Consider the following 17,535-nt stretch of genomic DNA (forward strand, 5'->3'; position numbering starts at 1 on the left):
TCATGGAAAGAGAAATACAAGCAGTCGATTTAAAAAATGAAGCACACTCTGTCACATATATTTGTGCATAAAGCTTCAATTCCTCTTGGGTCTGTTTACAGTAAGGCTCCTTATCAAAGCTTTTTAAGTGACACCAAACCTTTTACAAACACAATTTAGATACTTAACATCAGCAAACACCATAAGGAGACCAAAGATCATGCTCCCACCCAATAAATGTCCAAATATACACAAAGAACTCGAAATACATTTGCTATAAATTTGTTATTGTTGTTCAGTTGTGTCTAATGCTTCACGATTCCATTTAGGATTTTCTTGGCAAAGCAGTGGACTAGTTTGCCATACTTTTCCAGCTCATTTTACAGGAACTAAGGGCAAACAGGATTGAGTGACATGCCTAGGGTCACACAACTAGTAAGTGTCTGAGGCTGGATTTGAACTCAGGAAGATGAGTCTTCCTGACTCCAGGCCTGGCATTCAGGTCACTGTGAGACCTAGCTGCCCAAGTATACTGAATCATCAAATGCTAGACAGTCTTATCAGATCTGAGACTAGTGATCACAACTTTGCAATAGATCATATCTGTTCCCTTTGCGGACAATTTTTTTTTAGCACATACATTTTAATTGTCATCCATGTTAAAAGGGAAGAAATAGCATAATTTATTACTGTGGAGAAAATACAAAGCCAGAATTTTGACTTCAACCCATCTTCTTGGTCTCCAACTCTAATGAACTGTTACATCACACTTTACTTAGGATAAATTTTTTATCCTTCAGGACCAGGCTTTATGGCCTTTGGAATGTGAAGATGGCAATCTATTTTTTGTTCATTTAATAAATATATGAGTTGAAATTTAGGTAAAATGAAGGCAAATTGAATATCTTTCCAAAAAGATGGCATTTTCCTTTCATTCTGTTTGGGAAATAGAACATTGTAGGTCAGGGGTTCTTAGTCTGGTGGGCTTGGATAGATTTCAAGGAGTTTGTGAAACTTGCAAAGGAAAAAAATTTAAATCTTTATTTTCACTAGCCTCTAACCAAAACTTTAGGATTCACTTCAATTATTCAAAAACATTATTCTGAGATAAAATCCATAGGCTTACTAGGGTGCTGAAGGAGTCCATGATTAAAAAAAAAAGTTAAGAACCATTTAACTGAATGAAGACTCTTTGAGTTCAAACAACCCAATTTGGAAACAAAATTTTTAAACTAGCATTTCCTTAAAATATATTCCTCTAAAAGAATAGCTCCCTTTCTAAAAAATCCAACAACAAGTTGTTTTCTTTTTTCTCCCTCCTTAAAGCACTTGGTTTTCCTTTAAGTCTATTATCCTCACTGGCAAGTATTGGTAGTTCTTTACTGACTTGGGGGGGTGGAGCGGGTGGAGGGGGGAGATAGGTTGGGGAATGTATCTCATTGATATGTATCTTGGGTCTTTCCTAGGAGTCTTTCCTTCCAATTTCTTCTTCGATGACCATCACTTATCCACTTTATTTTACCACCTGGAAGTATTCACTTTAAGCTAAGTTTTCTAAAAAGAGTGTATCTGCTTTGTTGCCTCATTTTTTTACAACTCAATATCCGTCTTTCATGATTAAAAAGAATCCACCAAACCACAGTACTAACCTCAGTTGTTTCAAATTGTTTTTTCTCCCCTGCCTTGGAAGGGGTTCCACTGTTTTTTCCAGAGCCATGCTGTAAAAAGAAAAACATACAATTTCATTTCCTTACCTAATAAGGAACTAAACAACAACAATAAGCAACATTCATTCAATAATCATTTTTGTATTCTATGTGGCAAGTTCTACGCTAGGCGCTGGGGGTATAGAGACAAACAAAAAGTCTGTTTCTTCATCCCAACAAGGTTTGATGGATGTTAGGCACATGGACCCCACACAGTAGTCATTCTATATAATAATAATGAAGATGATGATGATGATGATGATGTACAACCATAAATTTGGCATCTAAAGACTCACACTATAATTAAACAAATACAGATCTGGCTGGCTGGCCACTTAGGCATCCTGTCTCCAGCCAAGTGTGTCATGGAATTTTAAAACACAAATTGTCACTACCTGAGACATACGATACACCCAAGAGATGGAATCTCCAAGGACTGAATTTGCCCTGCAGTTACATTGAGGCAACAATTGGTGCTGACTCAGAGGGCAGAATTTGTTACCCTTTGATTCATCATTCCCACTTCCTGTAGCACCTTGAACCCCCCTGGAGCTCTTCTGTCTAAGGGCTGGATCACAGGATAAAGGTTACACCCTAGGGTGGCAAGGCTCTACATGTTTTGTTACGTGTTAGGATAATTCCATTATATTAAAGGACTGCATTAGTCAAACCTATAGCTCCCCTGAACCAGGACACTGGGAACAAATGTAAGTTTTTATGTAGTCAACTATTCAGTGCATTTCACCATTGACAGTGATGCTACTAGCTCTTAATATTATTTTTTATATGCTGATCAGCAGGAGATGAATGGCATATTCATAAAATTTACTGCATTTTAATAAAGGGAAATTGTAAAGTGCTCCTGCAGAGGAAAACTACTTTTTACTTTATGTTCATGTTTAGACTCTCCCAATGACTCTTGGGGAATAAGCATACTAGGCCTATGAAAAACCAATTCAATTCAATTACAAGCACTTTTATTAGGTGTCAATGTCAAGCATCTATTACGTGTTAGGCACCGAGGCTACAAAAGTAAACAAAAAAATTAGTCATTTCCCTCAAAGAGCTTCTATTTTCCTGACTAAGACTAAGGATGGCACTGAATTCTTCCTTTTATTTGAAACAGAAACATAAAAGTGTCATTAGTGTCCTTTAGCCTCTGCTAAAGTTTAATCCTTATACTTTGTCATGGTTTGGAGGTGGCAGACACCATGGCAAATTACACATTCTGCCAAAGTCTAAATAATTCAGAAAAGTTTTTCATCTGCATCTAGTTTTCTGAGGATTGGTCTCACCATGGTCGGAGAGGGTCATCACTAGGTAAGCCTCAGGGTGGTGCACAATTCAGCCATAGTAACTAACTCTTCATGACCAGAGGAGTCATAATCCCTTCTGGTGAAGGGATCACCAACGCCAGGGGTGGGTAACCTGTCACCTCGAGGCCTTAATTTTGGATTGAATCCTAACTTTAGAGAACAAATCCCCTCTGCTTGTGTCTGATCTCATTCCCTCTTATCATCTCCAGTACTTTGCCCCTTTAATCATCCTCTTTCTCTAGTTTTCATCTTCTTACCTACCGGCTCCTGCCTTACATGTCCCCAACTACCCCATTCTTAAAAGCAAAATAAAAACTCCTACTATCCTCTCAAGCCATTGTCCTATATCTCCCATTCACCCCTTCACTGCCAAATTCCTAGCAAAAAACTTGACGTTTTCCCTTCCTTATTTCTCACTCACTTTTCTACCCTCTATCATTTAACGAATTGTTCTCTCCAAGATCACCAAGGATCTCTTTGTTCCTAAATCCCATGGCCTTTACTCAGTTCTCATTCTTGACATCTCTGAAATATCTGACACTATTAAGCACCTCCTCCTTCTGGAAAGTTTCTCCTCCTTGAGTTTCTCTGTTGTGTTTCTTATCTTACATGTCTGACCCATGCTTCTCCATCTCCTTTGCAGGATCATCTTCCACATCCTGCTCTCTTATTTCTGGCTATACCCTAAGGCTTTGTCCTGGGACCTCTCTTCTTATCTCTCCTCTCTCTTACTGATACTATCAGTTCCCATGGATTCAACTACCATCTTTAGGCAGATAATTCTCAAATCTACATATCCAGCCTTGTATATTTAACTGCTTGCTGTATAACTCTGCTTGAATGTCCAAAAGGCTCTCAAACTCAAAATGGAACTTATAATCTTTCCAGCTAATCATATCCCTTTTCTTAACTTTCCTATTCCCATTGAGGGCATCACTATATCCACCACGGTTCACAAACTTGGAGTCATCCTTGACTCTTTCCTCTTTGCTCCTCACCTTCATTCATTTCCTCTCTTGTTGATTCTACCTCCTTGGTATCTCCTCTATGTGCTTCCTTCTCTCTACTCATACAACCACCCTGGACCAGGGTCTCAACCCCACTCATCTGGACCAGTGCAATAGTTTCCCATTTGGTCACCCTGCATTCAATCTCCCTTCTCCAAGCCTCCACAGCTGCCAAAATGATATTCCTAAAGTACAAATCTATTTTATTTATTGCTCAAGAAGCTTAATCTGTTTTCTGTTATCAAAAATACAAGCCTTTGTTTGGTATTTAGAACCATTTACAACCTGGTTTCAGTCTATCCTTCAAGGATGATTATATATTAACTACTCCTTATACATTCTATGCTCCAGCTAAACCAGCCTCCATGCTGTCTCTCATATACAACATTCCATTATTTTCTTCCATGACTTTGCACAAGCTGTCCCCAATAGCTGGAATGTCTTCCTTTTTGGAAACCCTGGTTCCTTTCAAGGGTCTGGCTCAGCTGTCACTTCTTTCAAGAGCTATTTTCTAATTTCCCAGTTAATCTCTTTCCCTACCCCCATCACTGTGTATTTATTTTGTACATATCTTCCAATTCTATATCTCTGAACATTTTGTTTCCTATTCCTCTAATATAAACACTTTCAGGGCAGGGACTCTCTTTCTGTATTCTTATCTCCAGAGCCTAGCACACAGCACTGTATCTAGCACATGGCAATCATTTAAGAAATGCTTCCTGATTGATTCAGTATCTGAAAGTAATTTTTGAGGGCAACAGATTGACAGAATTAGATAAATAGAAATTAAATTATGCTCCAGTATTGAGTTGATTTGCAATCATGTCTACCGTCCCCAATTTTTTTCCCAATAGCCTGGTTTGTTCAATCAATGATCATTAAAATTACACATTGAGCACAAATATTTTTCTTAAATCTGGAAAAAGGTTCTTTTAATAATCCTCATAGATGTAGCCTAGTCAATGTTTCACCATAAATTCTATATGTCTTCCTATCTTAAAAGGGCAAAGATAAGTTTATCTGTTTTAAATGAGTTGATAACATAAAAGACTCTGAAACTCTTTCTAAAGTTTGTAAATTATCTCAACAGCTTGAGGAATATTTGATGAGTATCAAAGATGGAAAGAATTTCAAATGTATGTATGTTCTTAGGACATCTTTTTAAATGGCATGGACATCAACTGCCCTCTTCATATCTATACTGGAATATATACATGCATATATATATTATATACACACATATATGTATATATGCACATACATACACATATATACATATATATGTGAAGAGACTCTAAGTATGGAGACCAATGAGAATGTTACTATAATAATCTAGGTAATCAGTGATAAAGACCTGAATCATTTGAATCTAGGGCTTAGTGTGGCTCATGGAAGATAGTAGGTACTTATAATAAATGATTATTGACTACTGACTGATTCAATTATGGTAGTTGTGGTATGAGAAGAGAGAAAGGGATAGATATGAGAGATGTTGAGATGACGGCGTCAAGACTTGACACCTGGTTTGATTATATGTATACACATATACATACACACATACATGTGTGTGCGCACATGTTTATAATACTAATGATGAAAATCAATTGTCTCTTTAAAAAACAGATTCTCAAACCACTATAAACATTATCTGAATACAGAAGGATATTGAAAAGGTTATCATCATTCTTTGTGCAGCTTCAACAGTTCTGTTCACATAGACAAGAAACACCATATCTTTGATAGAAGGGCATCTTGAGAACTAAAAGAATCTCTTTCCCAAGTTAACTCTTACCTTTGAGAAAAACTGAAAAGACAATGCCTGAGAGAACTAATTCTCATGCTATGGAGCAGCTATCCTAAAGAGAATTTTTGAGAAACTTTGCCATTCTGAGAGAGATGAATGGTAGGGCTGTGCTTCCATAGCTGAGGAGAAGCCAGAAGTTAATGATTAGAGGTAACTCTGGCTACGATTTTCTTATTGTGATACACTGTTGAAATATTTAAATATGTCTTTAGATTTTTGTTACATTATTCTCAGTAGTATATCCACAGTACTGTTGATGTTAACTTAAGCCTGTGGGATCAGAGGATTTAGGAAAAAGCTTATGGAAAAAGAAGTCTTTTCATTTTATTTTACAATGAAAGTGGGAGCTCTGAGATAACTGATTAGTGGGAATGCATATTCCTATTAATTTATAAGAAAATACCACAGCATATCCAGCAATTTTTTAAGAACCCAGGAAGAGGGTAAAGGCAGTAATGAGTTTAATAGAGGAATGAAGGAAGAGGGTTTATGTAGTCACTGACTAGTACATAGTATGTGATGCCCCATGCCAGCTACAACGTGGTTATTGTCATTAAACTTGCTACACTAGAATACCACAAGACAAGAATAAATTAGCCTGATTCTGTTCTAGTTCTAGAAAGCCCAATGTACCAAAACTGCCCTGGAAAAAAACTCACATTTGTAAAGTGCTTATCACAGTCCCTGGCACACAGGAGGTACTATATAAATACTTATTCCTTTCCCTTTTCCCAAAACAACTCTGTACTCAGCTCACTGGTCTCAGGTTTGGTGTGTATTATACAATCTGATGATGGATTGGCCCCCATCTTGTTTATGGAAATTCCTCTCCTTTGACTTAATACCATCTGCTTCCCTAGATGTACATTGTTAGTCGTACTTGTATACTGCTTTATAACCATATTATAAGAAACTAATAAAATCAAAGAATCTCTGTGTTGGTTTCCTCCCCCTCCCCCCACTATCCCAGCCCTAGGTCAAAAGTGTATAGTGACTCACCATAGTATCCTAGCCCTGAACCAAAATTATCTCCCAAAGTTTAAAGTGTGACCATTCCTATAGTTATTTTTATTTTATTAGGGGAATCTTGAAGAATAAAAGGTTTTAAAGAACCAAAGGAATGAATCTCCAGAGATAGCCATTAGCTATGGGACCCTGGTCTTTTTGCTTCTCTCTGGGCCTCTGTTTTTTCAATGGCAAAATGAGAGAGCAGGGTTAGGTAAAATTACTTTCTAATTCGAAATGTTTAGGTTTCTAATGGTAGTATTTCAATATTCTTGACATGTAACAGCAGAGAGATTTTGGCTCCCCTCAAATCATACCATGAAGGTGATTGACTGTTTGTTAGCCTAGCCCTATAGAGAAACCATTTTTTCCCAAGAATAGCTCACATTTGTATAGCACTTTAAGCTATAGCACACCTTGTGAGATGGGTAGTGTGAGTGGCTATTCCCATTCTATCGTTAAGGAAACTGAGTCTTGGAGAGATTGTCAGCACTAGGATTCAGAGCTAGGCTTACCTGACTCCAAATCCAATGGTCTCCTTTACAGGTTACTCAGCTACACACTATTCCTAAATGTGGGCTGCCCCTGGGCCCCTTCCTCTTCTCTTTTTATAGTCTTTCTTGTCAATCTCATCACCTTCCATGGATACAACTATGTAGACAAGTCTAAAATCATATTCATTTCTCATCTCTCCTGAGCTATATTGATTGCTGCCCATCTTCATCTGAATGTTCCACAACTATTTTAATTTCAATATGGCAAAATAGAACCCAATATCTTTCTCACTAAAAATAACTCTAATTTTCCTAAGTATAAATAATTTTCCTAATTCTGTTGAGTGTACCACCATTGTTCTGGTCACCCAGGTTCACAATGTAGGTGTTACCTTTAACTGTTCACCCTCATTCAACCCCTATATTGAACCAATTGTCAAATCTTGATACTATCATCTGTTCCTTTCTCTCTTCTAATGCCACAACCACCATAACTGAGTCAGTCAATAGTCAATAAGTATTTACTATAAGCACCTACTATGTGCCATGAGCTGTCCTAAGCCCTAGATTCAAGTGATTCATGCCTGGATTACTATAGCAGCATCGTCATTGGTCTCCATACTTAGAGTCTCTTCAATCTCTAATTAATCCTTCATAAAGTCTCCAATCTGACATTCCTAAAGAGCGGCTGGACTTATTCCTTCCTCACCTCAAGATACCCCAATGCCTTTCTCTCTCTTGCCTCTAGATTAAAATACAAACTCTTCCGTTTGGCCTTTAAAGTCCTCCACAATTTGGTTGCAGTATATCTTTCCAGGGTACACTGTCCCCATTCACAACCTGGCCCACCTGTGGTCCCATATGCTATATTCTATCTCTCACTTCTGTCTCTTTTTTGCATCCTGGTTCCCATGCCAAGAACACATATATAACTGCCTTCAAATCTCAGCTCAAATGATAAACTCTACAACCAGCCCTTTCTAATGCCTACCCTCTCCACGCCTCCTCCCATTAGTGGCCACATCCTCCAAATCACGGTTTACTCTGTAGGTATCCTATGTGTATCTATGAACTTGCATCCCTCTAATAGAATATAAACTCTTCAGTGACAGGAACAGTTGTCCTTTTTGTAGTTTTATCCCCAGTGCCCATCATAACACCTAGAACATAATAGACCCATAATAAAATGTTTTTTGATTAGTCAATGAACTGTCATCATTTTTTTCAAATTCATTTTATTTTCGATTTAAGAAATAAAGCAAGCACTTCCACAATATAGTAGAATAGAAAAAAAAATGATTGCACATGAAACTGCAGATCTATTATGTACACTTGCTATTAATCAACATTTGGACATTTTGGAAAGCACACTGGACTTGGAGTCCAAAGATGTTGGTTTGCCTCTCCATGACCTTGCATGAGTGATTCAATTTTTCTGCTTTCTTGATAAGGGACAGCACTGTATAATAAGGAATTGGCCTCAGATTCAAGAAGACCTAGGCCTCAGAGAAAGTCATGTAACCTCCTGGTGCCCCTGACAATTCTCCAAAGCTGTGAGTTTCAGAATAAATTCCAATCTGCATCAGTAGAGGGAATTTTCTAAACCAATCAAATCAGAAGTCTGCCTTTCTTTCTTTCTTCCTTTTTGTCTTTCTTCCTTTCCTTTCCTTTTTTGCTTTTTAAATAACAAATCAGGTTTCTTTATTGTAAAATGGGAATGATAATACTTGAACTACTTTTATGAGGTTGTTGATAGTATCTGTGCAAAGAACTTTATTGCAGAAGTAGTCTGGGTTAATGACTAGATTTCTGAGTTTCAAGTCAGAAAGACCCGAGTTCAAATCCTGCCTCTGCCATTTAACAGATGTGTCATTCCTAGCCAGTCAATTACCATCTAGAGTGCTCTGACCACTGATGGCCTCACATTTGTATAATGTGCTCTGTAACACCGCAATATGGATGCAAGCTATTATTAGTCTGTCTTGATCTCTGCCCTTTGCATCACAAAGCACCACTTATCTTGATCCTAATTGTTTCACTTATATCTTGGTTCCCCCACTAGATATGAACTTATGTATGACTGAGTCCATGCCTTAACCACTTATTGTTCACCATGATCTCTAGAACAGTGCCTGGGGACCCAAAACCACACCTTAGTTCACTGAATGATTAATGTTTCTATAAACTAAAGAGGTTTGTAAAATAGGTTGTATGTGGCACTATCTTCTTAGGACAACACATCAGGCAAAGGAGAGATAGGTTTTGAATAGTTGGGCTGAAAAAATAGGACCTAACTTGATGGGGTTAGAGAATAACCCAATGTGGCTGAATGCCACATTGTCAAATCCCTTGAAAATCTATGATCATCTTTATTCTACTTGAGAGAAATCTGATGCTCACACAATCCCAAATCATACAAAAGGGGTAAAGTTGGGACATGCACTATTCTTACCATGAAACAACACCCCTTATTCCCTGACTATCTATCTGACTGAAAATTTCAGAACTTACAGCAAATGTGACAGTTCACCAAAAGCTTGAGCAATTAATTTCTAAATAGACAGACATTTAATGGCAGTCCATGGTTAGAGTTCACCAAAGTGACCAACCTGTTGGTAATAAAATTCCATACTTAGCTAGTCTGGCTCTCAATATGTCTCAAGGTCTATACTCAAAACCTTTCTCTCCTGCAAGAACCTGCCAAAGCATGGCCACTACCTTCAAGAATCTACCAATACTTCCACATCACAATAAGAAGAGGATTTCTGTGGAGGACTTTGGACATAAAAATATAATCAATAATGAGTTCTGCCCTCCCTCCCACATTCCAAGAAGCCAGGTAAGTTGTATATTATGATTTAGCACTTTATAATTATTAGTCCACTTCAAGTAGGGTTACCACACTGTCATTCCATTTTACAGATGAAGGAATCATGTGAAAGACAACTTCCCAAAGAACATTATTAGTTTGTTATAATTCATAATACCTAGATTTCTAAGCCAGCATTTAAAGTGCTGAGCCACAATATCTCCCATAAGCCCAAGTTTCTAGGCATCAGAGTAAGCTCTGATACAGGGAACAGTGGAGAAATCCCAAGGAGAAAGCTAAAGCACAAGGCAGTAAGATTAAAGAGGTATTAAAGCAATAATAACAGCATAATTCCCAAGACTATGAAGACTCTATGTCATCACAGTAAACACATAATCGATTTAGGTCTCTCCATCTACAAAACAAGGGTAAAATACTTATAAACCAAGCAGTATGGATAATAAGAATTTCTTGAAATGTTTGAATGAAATAAGAGAAATATTAATTATTCAATATATGAACCAATACCTCTACATTAAGCTGTACAATTCTTTGAAAAAATCATAGCTTTTGATTGCCTTTTAGCCCTTTATGATGACACTAACTTCTTGTTTAACATAGGGCTAGTCATTTTGCTTCTCTTGGCCTCAGTTTCCTCATCTGTAAAGTTTTAATAATAACAGAATCTTAAATTCTGTTATTCTAATGGTGGAATTTTAAGCACTGTGATATAGTAGGAAGCAATTTTTGGATGCAGAGGAACTTCTTGATGACCCTCAAATCATACACTATAAGATGATTGCCTATTTCCCTAGCCTAGCCCTATTAAGGACTTGCAAGACCATCTGTGAGATATGTCATATTAATGATCCCTCTTATTTATTGGTCAAGATATGGATTACAAGAAAGTGTATTGGGTTTGAGGTAAAAGGATTTGAATTCAAGACCTAGTTTTGGTACCTACTAGTTGAATAATCTTGGTCATTTAATCTCTGACTGTTTATTTCCTTGTTTTGAAGTTACTGAAGTCAGGGTCATTGAATTCAAAGGGAAATTCTTGCTAAAATCAGTAGTTCTGTTTTGGGATTCCATGTGATCCTGAATGGAGCTTGTATCACATTTTTCTATTTTTTTTTAAAAGACAGCACTGAACAACTCATGAGTGGAGTCTATGGTCACACCCAGGCTTGGGTTTAAATTTCTATTAAATCATGTGGAATCTCAAAAGAACTGAAATACAAAAAAATTAAGGGGAGGTCAATATAGGGAGAAGGGGTTTGCAGCTAGGTTTTCTACCATTATGATGGGGTTGGGACTGTTGTTACATTTTGTGTGCCTCTAGCACCTAGGACAGCATCATGCACACAGCAGATGTCTGATAAATGCTTCTTAATATTGATGATGAACGTTCACTTCGATAGTCCTTTACTTTGCCTTATTTTTATTTACTAATTAGCTGAATGAAGCTCTAATGGATAAGAAAAAAAGAGTTCCCATAGAATTTTAGAAAACTTTTCACACTCCCTCAATGTTAATGATTTATACATGCTTGAGGAAGCAATAAAAAAAATAAAGAAGGTTGATCAGATTTTTAAATTAGAAGGCACTTCTTTCTTTCATTATTTTAATAGGTGTGAAGCATTCATGGTAAGTTATCATTAAGAAATCTACAAAATCCATGTAGAAAATGAACTTGAAAGTCACATCTGTTGAATTTTAATAGTCTTAGACTGCCTTAAACGACAACAATGAAGAAGAGATGTAAAGTCTCTAGTTATATTTGGTACGAGTTGTCTTCCTTTGAGTTGAAAATCAGCTTGTCTTTGGACAAACATAAAGATGTATGCAATGCTTAGTCCATGGCCACCCACTTTCTCTAAACCTTCAAGAACTACATTGCCCCTTTAAAAAGAACTTGTATATGAAAATTGTTGTTGGAGGATATGTGCAACTTAATTAAAATTAATAATATAATAAGGATATAACTTGCCAATTAAAAAAAAAAAAACCTCATCTGTGAACAGGGTTGTCCCTGTATTATTCCTCAGTTAGCAACTAAAATGGGAAACTTGTGTTCTGACATTTCCTTCTCTTTGGCATTCACCTCAAAGCCTATGTGCTCCATTTGTTTACCCTAAATATCTGAAGACTGTAATTTTAAATTTCTTAATCCTTCAGGTTTACTGAAGCCAGACTGTGCAGTCACAGAGTGCTTGCAACACTCCTACCAGCCTGGCTGTCCAGTTCCAAATGACTATGTGCTGATAATGCTGTCACTGGAGCCCATGCATCTAATTAGGTCCATTAAACACCTCTAATTAACTTGCTATAATCAATGCAATTCATGACTTTGGAGGATGATTATAGGTACAAACTAAATTTAAACTAGTCTATGCATTATCACTACAAAGAAAATATAATTTAATGTTAGCATTTCCAACAGTCCCCTATCCCCCAAATTAGAGTTTTTCAAAATATAAGGTTGATATACTGCTAATTTTGTTGATATTAGCCATTATAGTTAGTAGAAATTTGAGATCCAATATTTTATCTTAAACAATTTCACTTGATTTCTTCTAGCTAGCACTTCCTACACACAAACACTCCTTAGATTACATATTCTATGAGTTTATCTTACTTATTCTGATATGTAAAGTTGGGCTACTCACATTTTTTCCCCGAACTTTATTAAACAATGTTCTCCTACGAAAGGACTCACCTAAAAGTGTTTGAAATAATCTCTAATAAGTGTCAAGGGGGAAGAAACAAATGGTTTTTCAGCAGAGTACTCTAGCTACTACAGCTAATTCAGAGATATTCCAAGTAGGGTAAAATATACAGAACAGTCCCCAAATTGAATACAATAATAGGTTTTACAAAGAGATTAGATGGAGTACTAAACTTAAAAAAAAAAATAAAAAGATTTGAGAAATTTAAGTCAGTTTCATTTTATTACTCCAGCATAATTTACCTGGGAAATCATAACTCAGCAAAAAGCAAAGTATGATATTAACTTTGGCTTTATCATGTCTAAATTATGGTATGCTTAGCTATACATCATTTATTCAACATTTTAAACGGAGCCTTAGAAAAAGAATTGAGAAGTTTTATCCAAAGCAAATTTCTACTGAGTATATTTAAGAGGATATTATACTGGCAAACATGGAATAGGAAGTATTCACCATGAAAAACCATAAGGTACACACATAACCAGTTTTTTGAACTGTCTATCATGAAGCAAAGCTGTCAACAAAACTTGAATCAAGCTAACCCATTTGCGCCAACATTTTAAAAAACCCACAATACGGTATTAAATCACAGTTCCTGGTTCCACAACTTTGCAAGCATCAACTTGATTATTTTGCTCATTAGCTGGAAAGATATTCACGAAGTACTAAAGAAATGGAACACCTTCAATCCCTTCCTGCACACAAACCATTTCACATTTTGTGCTACTGCCTGGAGGTCTCCTGATTTACTGGCTTAAAAAGTAAAATAAAATAAAAAGAGGTGGTCCTGGATTTCTGGATGCCCGCCTTCGCTTAAATCAAAAGTACCTAGAGTTGGTTTTTTTTGTTTTGTTTTGTTTTCATTGTCCTGTATCTGAGATCAGGTGAATCTCCACCTTCTCTCAAACCAGGAATTCCCAGGTTTGTAGGGGGGAATTCTTCCACTTCTACAGCCTGGTTCATTCAGACTGTCTGGAGGGCAGGCAGCAGCCACACAAGCCAGATGTACACACATACACACACACAAATACCACAAGTGGGTGAGTCTTTTCTGAAGCTTAACCTTAGGTCCCGAGAAGCAGTGGCATCCTCTCCCCACCCCTTCCTGATCACCAAATAGTCAATGTCTCCCCTACAGGTCTGGGAGAGCAAAGTGAACACACCCGTCTTTCCTGTCCCTCCAAGACAAAAGCCCCATGTCATATTTACCGTCTTGTACCACCAGCTTGCAAAAGCCATGACAAGCCCAGCTAAATCCCCTGAACCGGGCGAAGGACAGGCTTAAGTGAGGAGCTGCGTGTGCGTGAAGGCGCGCCGGCTTAAGGTCTTCACCTGCGCCTGGCTTCAGCTGGCACTTCACTCCTGGCTCTTCTAGCAGCTGCCAGGTGGGAGGGCAAGGCACTGGGCGGGGTCCACCGTGGGCCCCGCCCCGTCAGCCAGATTCGGCCACACTGGAGAGACCGGAGGATGTGTTGTTCCCGGGACAGCCACGCCCTGAAGCTTCGGATTTTGGGGGGGGAAGGGCGGTGTGACAGGCATGGAACAGGGCAGAAATGGCTCGGTTACAGCATTCTGGGCATCTCCAGGGAAGCCGACTTCGCCTTTATCCCCTGGCCCACGGTGCCCTTTTCTCTGTGGCTAACTTTCAGCTGCTTCCTCCGCCAGCCACCCTCTCAGTTCCCTGGGCTGGCACGCGCCACGCCCAGCGGGCTCCCGCAGTCCCGTCGGGTCCCAGGAATCTGCTTCCAACTCGAGCCACGCCCGGTCCCCATCCTCCTGCACCCCCACCCTTTGCCCAAGAGGGTGTCCTGGCCGCAAGCCGGATTGGGCAAAGCCGAGGGAGGAGTCCGGAGGTTGTAGGGCTGTGGTTGACCCCCTCCCCACTCTCTACCACCTTGCCCACCCCTCCTGGGTGGGACGTCTAAGAAGCCACTTACCCCTTCGGCTGCCCGGGCAGCGGCAGCCCGCTTGGGCCGGGGGGAGGCTGCGGGCCTCTTGCCTTTCCCCGGCTGAGACATGGTGACAGCTGCAGATCTCAGAGAGGGTGCAGCGGTGACTGGAGGGCAGGAAGGGGGAGAGAGAGAAGGGAGGAAAGGGGCAGTACAAGCAACAGTGAAGCAGCTTTTCCGATCGAGCCCTGGAGCCAAATCTGGGGCCTCACCCCCAGCAAGTCCCTCCCCTTCCTGCACCCGCTAGTTTCTGCAGCTACCCCCGCCACTGTCCTTTCTAGGGTGTCCGATGCTGCTGATCCACTCCCTTCTTCTGCCTTCACCCAATTGTCTCCCTCCCCCAAACCTCTTCTGCCCAGTGCTCTTTGTACTTTTGGAGAGGAGGGGCAGCAGGGCTGGAGGCCGGCCTCTTAGGGTTTCTTTCTTCAACTTGCCTGGACCGATCTCGTAACTGTGCAGGGAGCGGGACCGGGGCGTGGCCCTCCTATTCTCTGGTCTTCCTTAGGCATTCCAAGAATTAGCACCTTTTCTAGGATTCCACCTTGGCTTGGCCTTCTGGAAAGAGTTGTCATTTGGACTCTGATGACGGGTTGGAACTCTGATTGAAGAGTTAAAACAACACAAAAGCAAATCGGACTGTGTGGATCCCTCCCTCCTCCTCCGTCTTTGGGAAGTTTGGGCAAATCGATGGATCAAGAACTAAGCAAATTGCGATGACTTTCGATGGGAAAAAAGGGAGCTGGTTCCAGTCCATTAAGAAGGGGTCTTAAACTTCAGCCTCAAACCTAATCTTGGTTGGTTCTGATTTGATTGCTTGGCTTATTTCGATGGTTTTAAACAACACTTACTTCCTGGTTTGGGGGTTGAAAGTGAAAATAACAGGAACAGCAAGAAAAGTCTCTTTTGGAGATATACCAGCCCGAGGTGGGCACTGTTTCATGTTCAGACCTGCTAGGCAAACCTGAGGATTTTTGTGATTTATTTGTTTTCAAAATCAGAGTTTCCCCTTCCTCTTCTATATTGTGGTCTGTGGGAGGGAAGATAAAAGTGAAGCCTGCTTTCATGTTGAAGTTGGACTGAACTGAGTTCTGGCTTCTTTTATTTTAGCGATTCAGAAAATCCCTTGGATCCTTCATTCTAGCGTGCAGATATGGATTAGTATTCTCTGTGAGAAATTAAAGCAGGATATTTCATCAAAAAGCATCTCATTCACTACCCTTAAAGTTAGCATCCCCTAAAAGCCATAGGTAGTCGTGTGTGCATCTCATCTTTGAAATGGAGGGACAAGATTGCTGGGATTGATTCTGAAAAGTCAGAATCTAAAGAGTGAAAACTGATATAGGAAACCAACAGCTGATCAAGAAGATAATGTCTGAGAAGTAAGATTTGTCAAATGGTGCAGAGAGGTTAAGATGAATGGACTTGAGATGAGACCATTAGATATGGCAAGTAAGAAATCAGTGGTAATTTTGGAAGGAGCAGTTTGAATTGAGGTTGGAAGCTAGGTTGCAGAGGGCTTAAAAGAGAGTCAGAGGAGAGGAAAGGGAGAGACTAGTTACAGATAGCTCTTTCAAGGATCTGAGAGATGAAGTGAGGAAGACATATAGCATGATGGCTAGAGGAGATGGTCAGATCAAGTGAAGGGGTTTTAAGGATAAGAGAAACATAGGCACATATATTTAGTTATCAGGGAGTCAGTAAATTGGGAAAGATTGAAGATTGGAGAGAATGGGGATGATAGGGGCTGTTCGTTGGAAAAGTTGGGAAAAGGAGCAAGGATACATGTGGAAGGATTTGTCTTGGGAAATTTAAGGGGCCATCTCTTGATCTGAAACCAGAGTGAAGGAAAGGATAGTAGAGGAAGATGCCTGAGTAATGAAACGAGGAAGATAGGAGAAGGAACAGCTCTGCTGAAATGATGTCAGCTTGGGGGAATCTCAAAGTTTGAGGTGTGAGGTCCTTGACTGAAAGGGTGGTGGGAAGGATCATGTTCATAGGCTTAAGGAGAGACAAGGTTTGGAACAACTGCTGTGGAGAGTGAGAGAGCTTGGTTAGTTGTTTATCCTTTGTTTTCAAAGAGGACCATGACATCGGACAGATGATGACTTGCACTTGACTTTGTTTTGAGTGATGGAGGGCTATGCAAGGTCACCAGCCTCATTTTCTCCTCCTGAGCCATCTGGATGACTGGAGACGGCCCAGGATGCAATGGGAGACCTTGGTCTTTTAGGCTAAGGCCTTTCCAGGTACTCACTTAAAGTGAGGTAATGCCCATTCAGTGAATAGGTGTCTTTAAAAAGTAGCCAGGAGGATGGCCCCTTTAATAGAAATAAGAAAATAAATAGATAAATCACTCTGGGAGGGGCAGGAGTCTCAGGGTGGTTGTTTTGAAGAGAAACTGTTACTATTGACTTGCACTCTAAGTCAGCCATTGAGTGGAGGTTGGGCAGGGACCCTTCACTGTTAAATCCATGGGCTTCAGAGTACATAAGGTCCAAGGCTTTAGGGGAGACAAGAAGGAAGGTAAAGGAAGGGAAGGAAAGGGGTTACCCAGATAGCTGGGTCCCCGTTTTAGGCAGCTCGGCCTACTCACAGGTTGTGTTCATCCTTCATTTTTGAAGAGGACCATGATATCAGAAAAATGATGACTTGCACTTGACTTTGTTTTGAGTGAGGGAGGCTTGTGCAAGGTCACCAGCCTCACTTTCTCCTCCTGAGCCATCTGGATCCAGTGACC

General features: G+C 39.6%; 1 protein-coding gene across 7 annotated transcripts in view; it reads right to left on the reverse strand.

The window, feature by feature from the left end:
• CAST (calpastatin) overlaps window positions 1-15,503 on the reverse strand; it is a 137,939-nt gene extending 122,436 nt beyond the window's left edge. For 4 of the 7 annotated variants that reach the window (XM_072606060.1, XM_072606057.1, XM_072606058.1 and 1 more), the window contains exons 1-2: window positions 14,787-15,503; window positions 1,629-1,697 (exon numbers count right to left, since the gene is read on the reverse strand). In XM_072606060.1, coding sequence (XP_072462161.1) covers window positions 1,629-1,697; window positions 14,787-14,867 — 150 coding nt within the window. In that variant the 5' untranslated portion in view covers window positions 14,868-15,503. Of the gene's footprint in view, window positions 1-1,628; window positions 1,698-14,058; window positions 14,242-14,786 lie in introns of those variants that run through there. The other 3 variants (XM_072606061.1, XM_072606059.1, XM_072606056.1) reach the window with 2 other exon arrangements.
• Between the last annotated feature and the right edge of the window lie 2,032 nt (window positions 15,504-17,535).

The sequence above is a fragment of the Notamacropus eugenii genome, chromosome 4 (genome assembly GCF_028372415.1).
Source record: "Notamacropus eugenii isolate mMacEug1 chromosome 4, mMacEug1.pri_v2, whole genome shotgun sequence".
Classification (NCBI taxonomy): domain Eukaryota; kingdom Metazoa; phylum Chordata; class Mammalia; order Diprotodontia; family Macropodidae; genus Notamacropus; species Notamacropus eugenii.